The sequence below is a fragment of the Rhinichthys klamathensis genome, unplaced genomic scaffold (genome assembly GCF_029890125.1).
Source record: "Rhinichthys klamathensis goyatoka isolate OS25496 unplaced genomic scaffold, OSU_Roscu_1.1 h1tg000245l_1, whole genome shotgun sequence".
Lineage (NCBI taxonomy): Eukaryota > Metazoa > Chordata > Actinopteri > Cypriniformes > Leuciscidae > Rhinichthys > Rhinichthys klamathensis.
In genome coordinates, this window is record NW_026606767.1 from 477,736 (window position 1) to 494,593 (window position 16,858).

The 16,858-nt window shown below is 36.8% G+C and overlaps 2 protein-coding genes across 3 annotated transcripts in view; both read left to right on the forward strand.

Annotated features, from left to right (window-relative positions):
- The window catches only part of atp8b1 (ATPase phospholipid transporting 8B1), a 139,956-nt gene that overhangs the window by 38,580 nt on the left and 84,518 nt on the right, over positions 1-16,858 (forward strand). The window contains exons 25-28 of one of the 2 annotated variants that reach the window (XR_008808897.1): positions 2,428-2,673; positions 2,884-3,022; positions 4,845-4,975; positions 5,698-6,361. Coding sequence is in view for 1 of the 2 variants with exons in the window: in XM_056266131.1 (XP_056122106.1) it covers positions 2,428-2,673; positions 2,884-3,022; positions 4,845-4,975; positions 5,698-5,928 (747 nt within the window). In the remaining variant the exon portion in view is untranslated. Of the gene's footprint in view, positions 1-2,427; positions 2,674-2,883; positions 3,023-4,844; positions 4,976-5,697; positions 6,444-16,858 lie in introns of those variants that run through there. The other variant, XM_056266131.1, reaches the window with a different exon arrangement.
- Positions 8,873-16,858, forward strand: part of dym (dymeclin) — a 78,977-nt gene continuing 70,991 nt past the window's right edge. Inside the window, exons 1-2 of the mRNA XM_056266132.1 lie at positions 8,873-9,041; positions 10,688-10,883. Of these exons, the coding sequence (XP_056122107.1) occupies positions 10,744-10,883 (140 nt within the window). The 5' untranslated portion in view covers positions 8,873-9,041; positions 10,688-10,743. The remainder of the gene's footprint in view (positions 9,042-10,687; positions 10,884-16,858) is intronic.

The following is a 16,858-nucleotide window of genomic DNA, read 5'->3' on the forward strand; positions in this document are numbered from 1 at the left end:
CTTCAAATAATTATGTTTAGTTATGCACTCAATAGTCAATACTTGGTCAGGAATCCTTCTGCAGAAATGACTGCTTCAATGCGGCGTGGCATGGAGGCAATCAGCCTGTGGCACTGCTGAGGTGTTATGGAGGCCCAGGATGCTTCGATAGCGGCCTTAAGCTCATCCAGAGTGTTGCGTCTTGCGTCTCTCAACTTTCTCTTCACAATATCCCACAGATTCTCTATGGGGTTCAGGTCAGGAGAGTTGGCAGGACAATTGAGCACAGTAATACCATGGTCAGTAAACCATTTACCAGTGGTTTTGGCACTGTGAGCAGGTGCCAGGTCGTGCTGAAAAATGAAATCTTCATCTCCATAAAGCTTTTCAGCAGATGGAAGCATGAAGTGCTCCAAAATCTCCTGATAGCTAGCTGCATTGACCCTGCCCTTGATAAAACACAGTGCACCAACACCAGCAGCTGACATGGCACCCCAGACCATCACTGACTGTGGGTACTTGACACTGGACTTCAGGCATTTTGGCATTTCCTTCTCCCCAGTCTTCCTCCAGAATCTGGCTCCTTGATTTCCGAATGACATGCAAAACTGAGCAACAGTCCAGTGCTGCTTCTCTGTAGCCCAGGTCAGGCGCTTCTGCCGCTGTTTCTGGTTCAAAAGTGGCTTGACCTGGGGAATGCGGCACCTGTAGCCCATGTCCTGCACACGCCTGTGCACGGTGGCTCTGGATGTTTCTACTCCAGACTCAGTCCACTGCTTCCGCAGGTCCCCCAAGGTCTGGAATCGGTCCTTCTCCACAATCTTCCTCAGGGTCCGGTCACCTCTTCTCGTTGTGCAGCGTTTTTTGCCACACTTTTTCCTTCTCACAGACTTCCCACTGAGGTGCCTTGATACAGCACTCTGGGAACAGCCTATTTGATCAGAAATTTCTTTCTGTGTCTTACCCTCTTGCTTGAGGGTGTCAATGATGGCCTTCTGGACAGCAGTCAGGTCGGCAGTCTTACCCATGATTGCGGTTTTGAGTAATGAAACAGGCTGGGAGTTTTTAAAAGCCTCAGGAATCTTTTGCAGGTGTTTAGAGTTAATTAGTTGATTCAGATGATTAGGTTAATAGCTCGTTTAGAGACCCTTTTCATGATATGCTATTTTTTTGAGACAGGAATTTTGGGTTTTCATGAGCTGTATGCCAAAATCATCAGTATTAAAACAATAAAAGACCTGAAATATTTCAGTTGGTGTGCAATGAATCTAAAATATATGAAAGTTTAATTTTTATCATTACATTATGGAAAATAATGAACTTTATCACAATATACTAATTTTTTTAGAAGGACCTGTGTATATATATATATATATATATATATATATATATATACACACACACACACAAATACATACATATTTTATGTTATTTAACCGTTTTAGTTATTAGCGTTAACTAAAACTGTTAAATAATATAAAATATGTATGTATTTGTGTGTGTGTATATATATATATATATATATTGTTGAGAAACAACTAATGTTAACGTAAACAACTAATGTTAACGCTAATTATTGTTCCAATTTGAAGCACTAAAATTACTAAATGAAAATTAATAAAAAATTAAACTGAACTTAAACTAAACCTATTAGAAATATTAAACTAACTGAAGCAAGTTTTAAGCTGAAGCACTAAAATTCAGTGCCGTTTCTGTGAGCTTTAAACAGTATGAAAATCAACATGAAATTTAAATAATGTACTTTCCTAAAGGTGCAGTAAGCAATTTCTGAGAAACACTGTTGATATTTGAAATCGACATCCAAACAAACACACCCCTCCCTTCATTGCTCTGCCCCCAAAATAACAAACACGTTATGCAACACTGGCCACGACTAACATCAGACAGCTTGCGCAAGTATGGATGAATCAGCTGTGATTCAACAACAACAACAGCATAACTTGGTTCTGTGTTACTCATGTATCGAGCAGAAACAATGCAAGCTTGGCATCCGTTTTCAGGCCTTCCTGCTCTCTGACGTCTCTCCAGCGCTGGAAAGCTTTCCCAATATTACCGTGGGTCCTAAAGCTCTTGTCTGTTCGTAACCCTTCACCTATATTCCTCTGACCCTTCCCTCTTTAGTAAAATCCCCGTTTGCTCGCTATCTCTCCTCCCCTTCATAAGCGGATACGCCCCCTGCTGCTGATTGGCTACGAGAGTTTATAGCGTTGTGGTTATTGGTCCGACCCACATTGTTTTTTTCTCCTACTTACACAGCCAAGACTATGTAAAAACACTTTTTTTGAGCGCACACAGCACAGACATCTGGCTAATATACACAAAATTTTGCTTGTTTAAATTTTCAACAGTGTTTCTCAGAAATCGCTTACTGTGCCTTTAAATACACGTTCCCAGCTTTTAAACCACATCTTTTTTTTCCTTGTGTAGGATGTGAATGACAAACTGAGTTTACGGTTCCCGAAGCTGTATCTTCCCGGCCAGCAAGGATCGTTGTTCAACTACAGGAACTTCTTCATCAGTTTGTTCCACGGCATCTTCACCTCCCTCATCATCTTCTTCATCCCGTACGGTGCGTTCCAGCAGACTATGGGACAGGACGGGGAGGCTCCGTCCGATTACCAGTCCTTCGCTGTGGTGGCAGCCTCCTCGCTCATCATCACCGTCAACCTGCAGGTACGCGATTGGCCAATCTTGATCATGTGACCACATTTCATTGGGTTTTATATTGCACAACAAACTTTTCAGTTTCCAAATAAGGAGACATATATTTTGTAGCTTGTTTCTAACATGGATTGAACTTGACTATAGAGCTGATCTTTATATAAAGTTCTAGATGATTTCTTGTTGATCTGATTTAGTGTTTTTTTTTCTTGTCATCCCCAGATCTCATTAAACACCTCCTACTGGACATTCGTGAACTTTTTTGCAGTGCTCGGGAGTATAGCCCTTTACTTCGGCGTCATGTTTGACATCCACAGTGCAGGAATCCACGTCATTTTCCCAACGACCTTCACTTTCACAGGTGGGCAATAAAGTCATAGTAACCTTTATTTACTTTATTAAACCTTTATTAAAGGGATAGTTCACTTTGAAATTAATTTTTGATATGTTTTAGCTTACCTCAAGGGCATCCAAGATGTAGGTGTCTTTGTTTCCGCAGTAGTTTCAATTTTGATATTTTTAGGTCAAACCGTTCTTGTCTGTCAGTCATATAATGCAGGTCTATGGTCACCACCTCAAAGAGCATGCACAGAGAAGTCCAAATTAAACATGATTTAATGACTCGTAAATGTAAGTACACATTGATGGCCTAAGACACGAAACGAGCGGTTTGTGTGAGAAAACGAACAGTATTTATATCGTTTTTACCTCTTGTAACCACAGCCACGTCCAAGTGATCTGAGGGCGCGGGCGCTTCGGTCTGTGCGTTACAAGAGGTAAAAACAATATAAATACTGTTCTTTTCTCACACAAACCGCTCGTTTCGTGTCTTAGGCCAGTGCTTTGTGCTAGTGGTTGTTGTGTGAATGAGCGGCCGGAGCACGTTAAGGGTTTTCTGTTGGAACGGTGTTGTGTATGCGTCGTGACCCCTAAGTTAATAACTAATGATCTTTGCAATGGAAGTGAATCAATCAAAACGAACTTTAGCTGGACAGTGACTTTATTCTAGAGCTGCTGTAAAGCCTAAACAATCTCTGTTACTTTAATTTCCTATTATCACTGAAGCTGCTTTGAAACAGTCTGTATTGTTAAAAGCGCTATATAAATGAAGGAGACTTGACTTGACTTTATTCCACAATGTCTACTGGTATAATCGATAGCGATGGGTGATATGAGCAAAAGGTTGTATCACAATTTTATGATTCTTGAGATTTAAACATTGGATGATATACATGTTTTATAGAAATGTGATTCAAAAGCTACAGAATTAAATAATCACAGGTCGTTTTAACATAAAATAATGGCTAAGAGATGGTAGGCTTTATTATAGAGTTGAGGAATATTGATGATTATTTATTATTTTATTTAATCGCCATGTAAATTAGTCAAACAAATGTATCAACTATTTAAAATACTTTTTTTTTAATTGCATTTAAAATAAATTTAGGCTTTTTTAAATTGAATATATGAATTTGATGTCATTTTGAAACTTCCCATCATACATTTAGTCGCATAATGCAGGGTTATTATTGTTAACTAAAACTGTTCAAACTTTTTGTTTATTGAAATAAAGCTCAATTAGAATAAAATATAAATATTAGATTAAAACTTTAAGTGAAAATTTGAACCTAACTGCAATAAGAAGTTCAAAGTAGCACTAAAGCACTAAAATTACAAACTGGAAATCAGTTTTAAACAATATATTAAACATAAAAATAGTAAAAGTAAAACAAATGACAAAAACACAAATTACGCTCAATCTTTAAACCTGAAAATATAAAGCTGGAAAAAAATAATATTATTATAAATATTAGATGAAAATCTTAAATTAAACAAAAATTTGAAATATGAAAACACTAAAATTAGTAACTGGAAAATGCATAACTGAAATAAAAATGAATTCATCTTAAATTGTAATATAAAAAATTAATACAAATGACAAAAGTGCATAACAATTTTTTTTTAAGTAATACTGAAAAACTGACAACATAAAAAAAGCTATATTAAAATATGAATAAAAACTATAATAGTATATAAATAATACTAAAGTAACACATTTGGGCTGTAAGCTTCCATGGCGCACAGGAAACCTTTACTACACTGTTATTTCCACTATTCATTCTCAAACAGAGCCCATGTTATGGTCTGGTGTGTAATAATCTCGTCGTTGTTCTGACGTCTAGGTGCCGCGTCGAACGCCCTGAGACAGCCGTACCTGTGGCTGACCATCATTCTGACGGTGGGAATCTGTCTTCTTCCTGTCATCTGCATCCAGTTCCTCTATCAAACCATCTGGCCCTCTGTTGGAGACAAGGTGAGATCAGTGGCGTCCTCAAACAGCACCTATAATGCTTTCTTCAGTGTGTAATGTTGCTGTTTGAGCATGAAAAAGCTCTGCAAGGTTACAAAGAGTTCTTCTCTATATCAGTGTCAGTGTTTCTGAACTCCCTGAAACGCCTCTATTGTAGTCTTCAGTTTCTTCCGGGAACAAACACGTCACAATATTCCTCATTTAAATAATTAATACGCAGAATAAAGGGGCGGGGCCTGGTTGAGTTAGTTAGTAGTGTGTTAAATCTCATGTTATGGTAAGGGGAGGGACATTTTTCAAACACAATAGAGCAGTTGACCAATCACAACACACTGATCCAGCCGACCAATCAGAGCACAGTGTGCTTTTCAGAAGGAGGGGCTTCATAGAGACAGGAACTAAACCGAGCGTTACTGACAGACTGAGAAGAGACGATCTGCAACAGTGACAAATATGAGACAAATAATTCATTTCAATTCACATTTCAAAGCAGCTTTACAGAAAATGCACGTCTACATTACAATTTAGAGTGATCTGTTATTAGAGGTGACATTGTCCAAGTTATGCATTTCAGAAATGTGTGAACATTGAAGCATGAAAACCTATTCTAATAGAGCTCAGCCCAGAAACAAAATCAACACATAATTGGTGACGCACAGAATATTCTAGGTTAAATTCACCATACAGATGTTTTATTGTTTCTGAGTCTCATGTTCTTCCTCCAGGTCCAGAGGAACAGGAAGAAATATGAGCTTGAGGATGAAGAGGAGGAGAGGAGGAAGAAGAAGCCATCATTCGTGCGTGGCGGACGGTCTCGTCGCTCAGCTTACGCCTTCTCGCACTCCCGCGGCTACGCCGACATCATCTCTACGGGGCGCAGCGTTCGCCAGCGGCCGCGCGTTCGTCCTGAACTCAGAGACAGCATACGAGAGGTTCCTCAGGCTGAAAACATCTGAGACACCCTCTACCTGCTGAGTAGAACATGCGTAATGTGCCTTTACCCGGTCATATCTGAGCTGCCCACTGGAACGGGCCAATAGGAAGAGGCTACGTGTCATTTAAGGGGCGGGACAAATGAAAGAGCCAATGGGAAATGGGGGAAGAAGGGCTTTAGAGGGAAAGTACAAGTAAACACTCACCGATGACCTGTACAGGTTTTAACGTTGTGCACTGCGTACAACAAATTGTTTTTCTCAGGTTTTTACCGTGTGTTTTTTATTTTGGAGTCACATTTTTGTCCATTTTTTGCACAAGTACAATTAAGGGTCCTGCCCTTCAAAAAAGAGAGAGAGAGAGAGAGAGAGTGTGTGTGTGTGTGTGTGTGTTTCTAATCTCATCACCGATTAAAACGTTCTTTCTTTATACACTGCAAAGAATCATTTTCTTACAGTATTTTTTCCAGTAAAATATAAAATTTCTTAAAATAATATATATTTAGTTAAGCAAAATGGTGTAAGATTTGACATATATATATATATATATATACAGATAATATATTTTATTTTATTTCTCACCCCCTTGAAAAATATCATAAAACTAAATTTTATAACATTCTTTAAAATGTATACTTTAAAAGTTAATTCACCTCGTTTAAGGGTCTTGTCTATTTTTACTGAAACACAAGACAAAAATACTGATTAAGAAAAAGATTGTTTTAATTTTGCAGTGTAGTGAAGGTGTTGATTTAAATTATTTTCTATATCTTTCTAGACCTTTATCTTTAAATGTGAACTTGGTAAGGAACCATCATTCAAAATGTTTTTTTGTTGTTGTTTTTTTTGGATCCCTTTTGCAGAATGTCCAAGCAAAGGCCCGAACCCCACAAACCTCACAATGAAATCTCCTCACGGTTTAATCTGCAGGGTGTTGGTGTTTTGTTCTAGATGATGTTCCTTATGAGCCGTGAAAGAATGAATGGATTTTAGAGTGGTGAAACCTCATGTTTACATAAATACTTCTGAACTCATGTGTTCCTCAAGGCCTCCGTCTTCAACGGAAACCGTTCATGCTCTATTTTTCAACACATGTCCCGTAAAATCTGCCCTAGAGGGTCATAGATCATTTTTAATGCACTCGTTGTGGTGTCTTCTCTGATTTAATATTTCATTGTTCTGAGAGTTCTTCTTAAATGGGTCGTCTTGCCATCAGCTCCACACAGAAATGTCTGTCTGCGCAAGAATGAAGCCTTAATGACATTGACTTTGTTTTCTTATATCATAGAATTGACTTCGCACTTTGGTACAGGGACTTGGGAGGCGGACATATATTTCTCATTTTAACCCTAGTTACATGAAACCTGTTACAAGATTTCAAATAATCTACCATATAATAATATCGTTTATGAGAAAACACTATATTTATTAGGCTGGTTGTTCTAAATGTGCATATTGAATGAACCGAAAGGCTTTCCCTGGCCATATCAATGTGACAGATTTACTTTTACACAGCTCTGTGGATTGTCTGTCTGTAATGTACTGTAATATACAAATGTCTATAAATAAAGAAAAAGATATAGAACTTTTGGCTTTGAGACGTTGTTTATGGTGAAAAGTACATTCTTCATTTTTCATGTTTATTATTACCATTGTTGGCATTACATGCATTACAAGATTGCGTTACTTCCTAAAATAGCATTAATTAGCTACTTTTTATGGAAAGTAATGTTGCATTTGTATTTTGGCATATGTAAAGGCCCTTTCACACTAGAAGTGCAAATGCAAAAGGAAATGCAAGTCCACACCTGTACAGTAGAGGGGGCCGCTCAAACAACCACTGTTCTGGATTGCAGAAGAATAGGACACAGGAAAAGAAGTTCAACACTTCAGCAATGAAAACTAAAAAAATCGAGTCATTTTTGCTTATTAGTATATGGCTGAATTGGATCATCGAAGGTCAGTAGCACATACAATCAAATGAGATTAAAAAAGCCTAGTTTCAGAAACTGGGGTTAGATTAAGCCATTGGGTCTTAGTTAAATTAGTGCTTTTAAGCAGCTTTTTTAAATCTTGAGACAAAACAATAAGGCTGACATATTTTAAGATATCACTGTTACTTCACTGTTTTTATTCATTTTGAGGAATAGCTGAATCTGATTTTGTGCAAGTAGTGTGATGAGTAAATGCATGTTCACATTTAGTCTAGAACTGAAATACACTAGGATGAACTTACTCCTGATCTCTCTCAACATGGAGACAGGAGAGCTGTCAGTCAATACAATTAACTTGCATTACTAATTTGAAAAAGTAACTCCGATATTTTATTGTAAATTTAAAAGAAATGCATTAGTTTAGTAGTTACTTAAAAAAAAAAGTAATCTGATTATGTAACTCACGTTACTTGTAATGCTTTCCCCCCAACACTTATTATTACTAAGACTATAAATCACGAGAATAAAGGCTGCTCATCAAGGCTGCTTTTATTTGATCAAATATGCAGTAAAAGTAGAAATATTGTGACATTACACTTTAGAATAACTGTTTTCTATATGTATATATTGTAAACTGTAATTTATTCCTGTGATCAAAGGTGAATTTTCAGCATCATTACTTTTAATATGCTGATTTGATGCTCAAAAAAACATTTCTGATTATTATCAAAGTTGAAAATATACATTACCTATGTATATCTGAGTATCGTTAACAACGATTTTATAGTATTTATTAGTTTTCACCGTGGCGAATTTATGAACCCCTGCTACGCATATTTATAAGTATGTATATCTAGCTATAATGTAAGGCTAATACTGAATATTTATAAGATCGTGATTGCTTACGTTACCTGGCAATCTTCTTTAAGGATTCTAATGAATATTCATGAGTTTCTCCGCCTCTAGGATTGGAGTGTTATTCTGCGCGTGCTCGCGATGTCACGAGCGTCAGTGGTGACGTGGAGACGCAGAGCTAACAGAGTCAATACAGCTCAAACTTACACTGTAAAACACACTTTACTGGAAATTTACCATTACTAATTACAACTCATTTAGTTTTTTTTCCTCCGAAAATACATAGACGCTTGTCTTAAGGATCGCGAGGGGCTTTTCTGAGGCGCTGTCAATTCTGACATTCATCAGGTAAGTTATTCTTGACGTTAGCCTGCTAGCATGCCAGCATTGAAGCTAACCTGTTTATAATGGATTTCTCCATTCACTCGAGTCTGCAAGCTAATTGTTGCTAAGTGTATAGCTTACTGGACACTTATTAACTTCTACACAGGGAGTTGCATACCATAATATAGTCATATCAAATTCATATTTAACTGCATTCTAGTGGTTTTATCTGCGGTAGGTATAGAAGCTGTGAAGTGAGTTATTTGACAGCCCTCTGAGGAAAAGCCCAAATATGTCTAAGTAAATTATTTCCATTATTTACTGGAAGTTTTGAATGACATATTATTAATCAGTCTTCACCAGCCTTGTGTGAAATCATAGGCTGTGTATATTGGACAGTATTTGTGTTCATCGTGTATTGTAATGTGTTCGTTGCACTGCTGTTGTACAGACTGTAGTCTAAACATTGATGTCCTGCAGGTGTTTGACCTAATCTCTGTATGTGTGTAACTTACCTGTATTCTGTAGGTTATTCATGAGGTACTTACCTGTAGTCTGTTGTCACCTCTAATGTTGATAGCAGATCTTGATGGCATTTAATTCATTATTGATTTTAGTAATTGGCAAGATATTTTGCACCATTACATCATGATTGTTTGTGGCTTGGAGCATCTTTGAGCGAATCTCACCAAAATCTATCAAGACCTTGTTTGAGTCATATTCCTAAACTACAAAGATAGAATCAAGACTACTATTAAGATAGTGGCATTTTTTTTTTTCATTCCCCCAAATCTCTTGGAAATGGGAAGAAATGTCTCCCGTATCTTATTACTGTTATATAAATATATCGGTAACGCTTCCTTTTACAGTCCTGTTACCCATGTACTTACTATGCACTTATTATAGTAACTATAATTACTGGGTAGTAACTAGTTACTAACCCTGAACCTACCCCTACCCCATGTACTTACCTTATATTAGCCAGTGCTTTCTAGGAAAGTACACTGTAAGTACACGTAAGTACACGTAAGTACTGTACTGTAAAAGGAAGAGTTACCAATATATCTATATATTTATATATGTGTGTGTGTGTGTGTGTGTGTGTGTCTGTATATGACAATTTAAAATAACTGTTTTTTCTATTTTAATATATTTTAAAAATATTTTTTTTTCCTGTGATAGTAAAGCTGAATTTACTCTGCAGCCTTTACTATTAACAATTACAATTACATAATTAAGAATTGAAGTGAAAATGTGCTTAATTGCCATGAAAATAATGTCACAGTACAAATGTATGCAGGTTTGTGAGACACAAAATAAATGAGTTTCCTTGTTAGTCAAGAAGAGAGGTCACGTCATCTTATCTGATCGGATCAAATGTAATATTAACCAGGATGTTTAACGAAAACCGTCACTGCTTTTCGGCAGTTTCTGAAGAGAGTTTCACAATCCACATCAGGGAACCAGTGGCACATCAACAATGTGTGTGTAAGGGTGTATGTGCTTAACAAAGAGGTGTGTGCTTGTGTGTTAGGGCTCTGTGTCTACCCATCAAACCTGTTTCAAGTGTGTGGACTTTAGTTACATGTCTAGTGTGATTCCTCCTCCATGTCTTATTTGTCCAACTGATTACTTTACTTAATGAAATGATTGCTCTCATGATCCTCCAGGTTTTGCTTGGCTGGCGATGAGGCTCTGAGGCAGTCTCTAGTGGTTTCTGGAGGCGATGGGTGCAAACACCAGTCAGGTGAGCGACCTGTCGGAGAGCCAGAGCATCCGCAATCTGATTGGTCCAGACGCCATATCGGAGAATGAGCCCTTCTGGAACCAGCTGATCTCCTTCACCTTCACTAGCCCCACCTGCAGGTGAGACGCTCCTCTGACCCCCATCACTGATGTCCCATACACTCAGGGATGCAAACTTATCTCTCTGCGAAAATCGCCATTTTGAATAGGAAAAATAAGTTGTTTGTGTGATTCGTTTAGATCTGATGAGTTTTAAATTGGGATAGGAAAGGAGTCGCGACAAATCCAGTGTTTCAAAGAAACTCGATTTCACAAACTGTGTGTTTGGATGGCTTATAATGTGCATTTGAATATGCAACGCAGTCCATCTTCCTAAATTTGTAAAGAGAATCTATAAATCTGTTGTCAACAAAAATGTCTACCAGCGGTTTTCCACCAGAATAAAATATCTGTTTTACAGTTTGAAAGCAATCAAGACAGATGTAGTATTGTAATTTTACTGTTCTGTAAAATAAATTTGTATTACTATTATGAAATTAAATATTTTACAATACAATAGTATTATTACTATAGTAATATATATTCTATATTGGTTTGTTTAGCTTTTTTATTTATTTAATACAATTATTTGTTTTTATTTAAATATATTATATAGATATAGTCAACTGATGTAGCGGGCTTTAAAACAAAAAACTATACAGAGTCTAGGGTGTTTTCCTATATCTTCATGTAAAAATCGACTAAATCCACATTTTAAAGCTGATATATATATATATATATATATATATATATATATATATATATATATATATATATAAAAAGTATGCATCCATGAGATATAGACACTCAGATATTCTGCACTTTTGTAGCATTTTATTTTTTCCCAGACGTCCTCTTATGTCAAACTATAATACCAATCTCAAAAAAAAAAAAAAAAAAAAAAAAAAAAAATCCTGTCTAATATTAATGTGGATTTAGGCATGCAAATGATCCCTGCTCTGATTGGCTAACTTTTTAGCATGTAAAGTAGAGCTGCCAACTCTCACGCAATTCACACTTTTCACACGCTCTCACGCCACACATCCATTTTCTCACGCAGAGAAACTGACACTGACAGACTAGACAGAGCAGGTTACTTTTGATATAAAACAAATGATCAGCTCTCAGATTCTGTCAATTTTATTGACAATTTATCAACAATAAATACCGTTTTGGCCCTTGTAAATGTGACGTGACAGATCTCTGTAGCGCCTCAGTTCAAGCGGCACGTGAACCGATCACATCTTGCCCTTCTTTACTAGGCTGCTAGTAAATAAACCCGAATGAACAATAGGCATGTTGAAAGATACAGTACAATTTTCCGAAATGTATATGCCTCAGATTAATCAGTGTTTTTCAATCGCAGTAAGAGGTCAATAAAACAGTTAGAGAACAATGTCACATAACCTTACATTTACCTCAGGAAAGCCTTTTAATGACCATATAGGCTAGAAAAATTAGCTATAGGAGTGTTTTGTTAAATATGTCCACTATGTTAGGCTACATATTATATTTTTACTTACCGGTATATCATTAAAATATTATGAAGTAGTTATTATAATAAAAAATAAGGGTGCTCCGATTGATCGGTCGCCGATCATAATCGGCCGATAATTGCTTTGGGATGTGTGATCGGCGGTCTCTATAAAGGCCGATCCAGAAAAGCCGATCAGATGACGCAAAACTCGCGAGACAATTTTTTTACGCCCTGGTGAAAATGGCTTCACCGGTCTGGCAATTCTACAACAGGGCTCTCAAGTGTCAAGCATTGAGCGTGACAGTCACTCATTTCGGTCTTTTGTCACGCTCTCCCGCCACACATTGTATTTCTCACGCTGAAAAACTATTTGTAATATATTTAATATGCCGCAGCGGCCAAAACTCTGGCCGCGCCGCTCTCACTGTGGAACCGGCTTGAATCAAGCGCGTTTCCTCTGGTGTTGTTCGTCGAGCTACACAATAGACCCCCCCCCGTGCGTCCGTCAAATCACTCGTACATATTTTCTCTCATCAAAACTGAATATGTTCATCATAGGGCTGTAGTCAACCAAAGAAATCCTTAGTCGACCAAAGTCTTGTCCTGCGCAACGATTAGTCGACTAAAAAAAAAAAAAAAAAAAAACGCGATGTTTTGATTGAACAATTTTTAACAATTGTCATAGAGCATTTATAAAACAACAACGAAAAAACATCAAAAATACATAAAACTATAATAATAATACAATTCTTTGAAAAACTGCAAAAAGTGAGGAGCTCTGTCCTCCTAGGTCTATAGTAACAGTCACAATCGCGCACCTGACCACACCACACGCTACAAAAAATATAACTGCTATCTGCCACAATGAAAAATCCTAACAAAAGCTCTCGTTTATACAGGCTGTATATTCTTCTTTACTTTCAAAGCTATGGGTTAACTTTTGTCCAGCCGATCTAGGAGTTTTAAAACAAACACACACAAAAAACCAAAGAGCCTAAAAAACATTCCTAATAATAATAGGCTGTATTGTAGGACCGCATATAGGTTTATTTTCGTTTTGTTACATTATTTAGGCTATTTTCAAATGCGTCAAGTGTACAAATAAAAACAAAAACATATCAAGAAAACAATCTATTGAGTCAGCATGATAAAGCCGTTAAAGGGACTGCTCACGTCTTTTGCGCGCTCAAGTTCGATTTCAAATGTAGGCGCGCGGTGTGCCCGCTCATGATGGAAGCAACGCGGTCGCGGTTCTATGTGTGTGTGTGTTCTATGTGTGTGCGCTAAACTGTGGCGCTGTTACAAAATAGCCTAAATTAAAGCATTTAAAGTTGGGGATAAACCATAGGCTAATTATATTTAGAATACAGTAATATATAACTGCTTATAAAGGAATAAATATCAAGGAGTAAATCATTGAAAAATTCTTTCTATTGGTAAAAAAAAAAAAAAAAAATGCGACTGGTCGACCAATAAGAACGTCAGTCGACCAAGACGGCATCGACCGATTAGTCGACTAAACGACTAAAGTTGACAGCCCTAGTTCATCAGCGGTAACAGTTATATCAAGCAAGGATACGTTTGTGTTTTATTTTGTGATTACACCGGAATGAATAAGAGTCCGCAACGGCGATAGATTGAAGCGCGCGTCCGAGTGACGCAGAGCACTGTATCCATGCAACTGATCGCCGCGGCAACGAGCGCGCAGCTTGAGTTCAAAAACACATGTTAGCGCTAGATTTCTTATTTAATAGTGAACTAAATGAATGATCTGCTAGTTAACTGAAGATGTTTTATTTATTTATATTAGGTACATGGTGGGACAGACTTCACTGGATCTAAAAAAATCAATCTAACCATAGATGTGACCAGTAGTGGTGGCTTTCTTAATCTGTTTAAAATAATTTTGCAAGGGTTCTTCACACACACACACACACACACACACACACACACACACACACACACACACACAAAAAGGTTTCTCTACCTCTCTCTTCCTCTCTAAATGCCCACAAAATCTGACAAAGCATCCCAGAAAAAAGCAAAGTTATAGATACAGATATGGAAGTTGTTATTTTTTTTTATTATTATTTTTTTTTTTTTGTTGCTGTGCACTTTACTACCTGTGGTCCTCTAAGTGTATTAGAAAAACTGATGGCTGACTGACTCTAAACTAAAAACAGCAACAAAAAAAGGCTATAGTCAAAATAATGTTTAAAGTAGTCTAAAGCTAAATTTAAAGACTCAGATGTTCTGTCTTTTATTCATTTTATTTTATATTCTACAGGAAAGTTGTATGTCAAGCCCTAAGCTGCTCCCAATAACCAAGCTGCTATGTTAATACATGTTGCTTGCAAATAAATACACAGGTGTCAATTCATTATGCATTGTCTTCTCTTAAATGTAATACTTAATGTACATTGTTGTTAAATATAGTTTAATAAGTAATGCTACATGATAAAAAGATGTCTTCAAATAGACCCTGTAATCGGTGATCGGTATCGGTATCGGGTGATACAGCTTCCAGTAATCGGCGATCGGTGATCGGCCCCAAAAATCCTGATCGGAGCACCCCTAATAAAAAACGCATTATATATATAATTTAAGTTGTTATTTTTAACCTTTAATAATAATATCAGCTGACAGGGCTCTCTGTATGTTTACAGCATTAGTGAGATTTTTTTATTTTTATTTTATTTTTTGAAAGAAGCATTAATCATGATTAAACTTTTTGACCTAAAGGCCCACTAGTGTCCAATACAATATTCGAAGGCTCCCATATAATATTAACATAATTAACTATAACATTAACAGAAACTGGGAGTGTTGAAATGTAATTTAACTACAAATCATTTTGTAATTCCAGAAGTTGGAATATTCTTGAAAAAAAATATTAAGAAATCGTTACGTTTTGGTTGTCTGTTTTTATAGCGTTTTATGTTAGATATTAAGCTAGATTGTTGTAATATATTATTAAAAAATTATTAATAAAATCATTTTTAGGCGTCCTGTTGGAAGTTTGCGGAGGCCCCCTTGTTGAGAAGCAGTGAGTTTTTCAATTTATCAAATTCAAATATTTAAAAAGAACAAGAAAAATTGTTCTCGTTTATATGACACAGACCAGACTGATCTCATGAAATGGCGTATGTATGACACGCCAATTCGTATTTCCATTTTTGGCGTGCTATCAACACGCATAATCGCTTTTCAGCGTGTTTATCAACGCCGTTGACTTAACGTTACATTACTGTATATATAAATATATGACCTACCCCAACCCCGTCCCTAAACCTACCCGTCACTGGGGTTAATACCATTTATGAGTCTTCCCCTACCATCCTAGGGAAAAAATATCACTCCCCAGATGTAGATCTACATTTTGCTTCGTTTCGCTCGGACATTTAACGGCGTACAGCCGTAACGTTACACATACACGCGGAATCACTCGGACATTTAACGGCGTAGACATACACGCAAAAGATGACGGTTCGTTTCGGCGTGGACATACCAGATAGCTCAAATATAGCTCAATAGCTCAAATAGCTCAAAATGCGTATAGATAACACGCCACTTGACTTGAAAATGGCGTGTATGTTTTTACGCAAAGTCATGATGTCATGTTGCAGCACAGACACACTCCCAGGGCACTTGAAATTTCTTTAACAAAACAGAAGCAAACTCGCACCAGCGCTGCATTGTGAAAATAGTCTGAAAAAACAACAGATACACACAACTATACAATACTATCTGACCGTAGAAGATGTTTCTGCTGTGTTTATTTCGAAAGTTAATGTGGTTGATGAGTGATGATGACTGAGTAGATGATTAATAAATCTGTTATACTCTGTGTTGTGTCTTTGCTGTTATATTTAGTGTTTTCCTGTTATAGTTAACTGCTAATGTACTGTAATTGATTGCACTTTCACCGGTTTCTGTCTGAAGATGTGTGTTGTTGATGTCATGATGAGCTCAGAGTTAGTTCATCTATTGCTCTCTCAGTTTGAAGGTTATATGAGGGACGGACACCAGAGGGAGCCAGAGAATCCAACATCACAAACACTATTTCAGCAATCAGCATCTCTTTCTTTTGTTGAAATATTCATGTTCATTATGACAGACTTGTCATTGAAGTTGTCCTGCATTATTCAGCACTTTGCATGAATAGACAGAGTGCACTTATGTCTCCTGTCGTAAGACACAAATCCCATGTTTCTGATGTGTAATGTTGTTGTCAATACAGTTTAACATTTTTAACACATTCAACATAGTATGAAAACTATATCATAAAAGGGTGATTTCTGACATCTTGAACTTCTCAGCTATGTCAGACATAATCTGTTGAACTTTTAATCAGTTCATTGCAGTATTTACTTACTCGTTGAAGTTTTAATGACTACTTTTAATGACCGACTATGTAAAATGTATCTCTGCCCTACGTTTTACATGCATGCAACCTACAGTTAGAAAAAACTCTTTTGTTTAGTTAAATAATTGTTTTTTTTGTCAATATTCATTATTTAATGAACAATGATTTCCTTTATTATTGCTTTCCCTTCATGATTTTACTGCAACACATGTC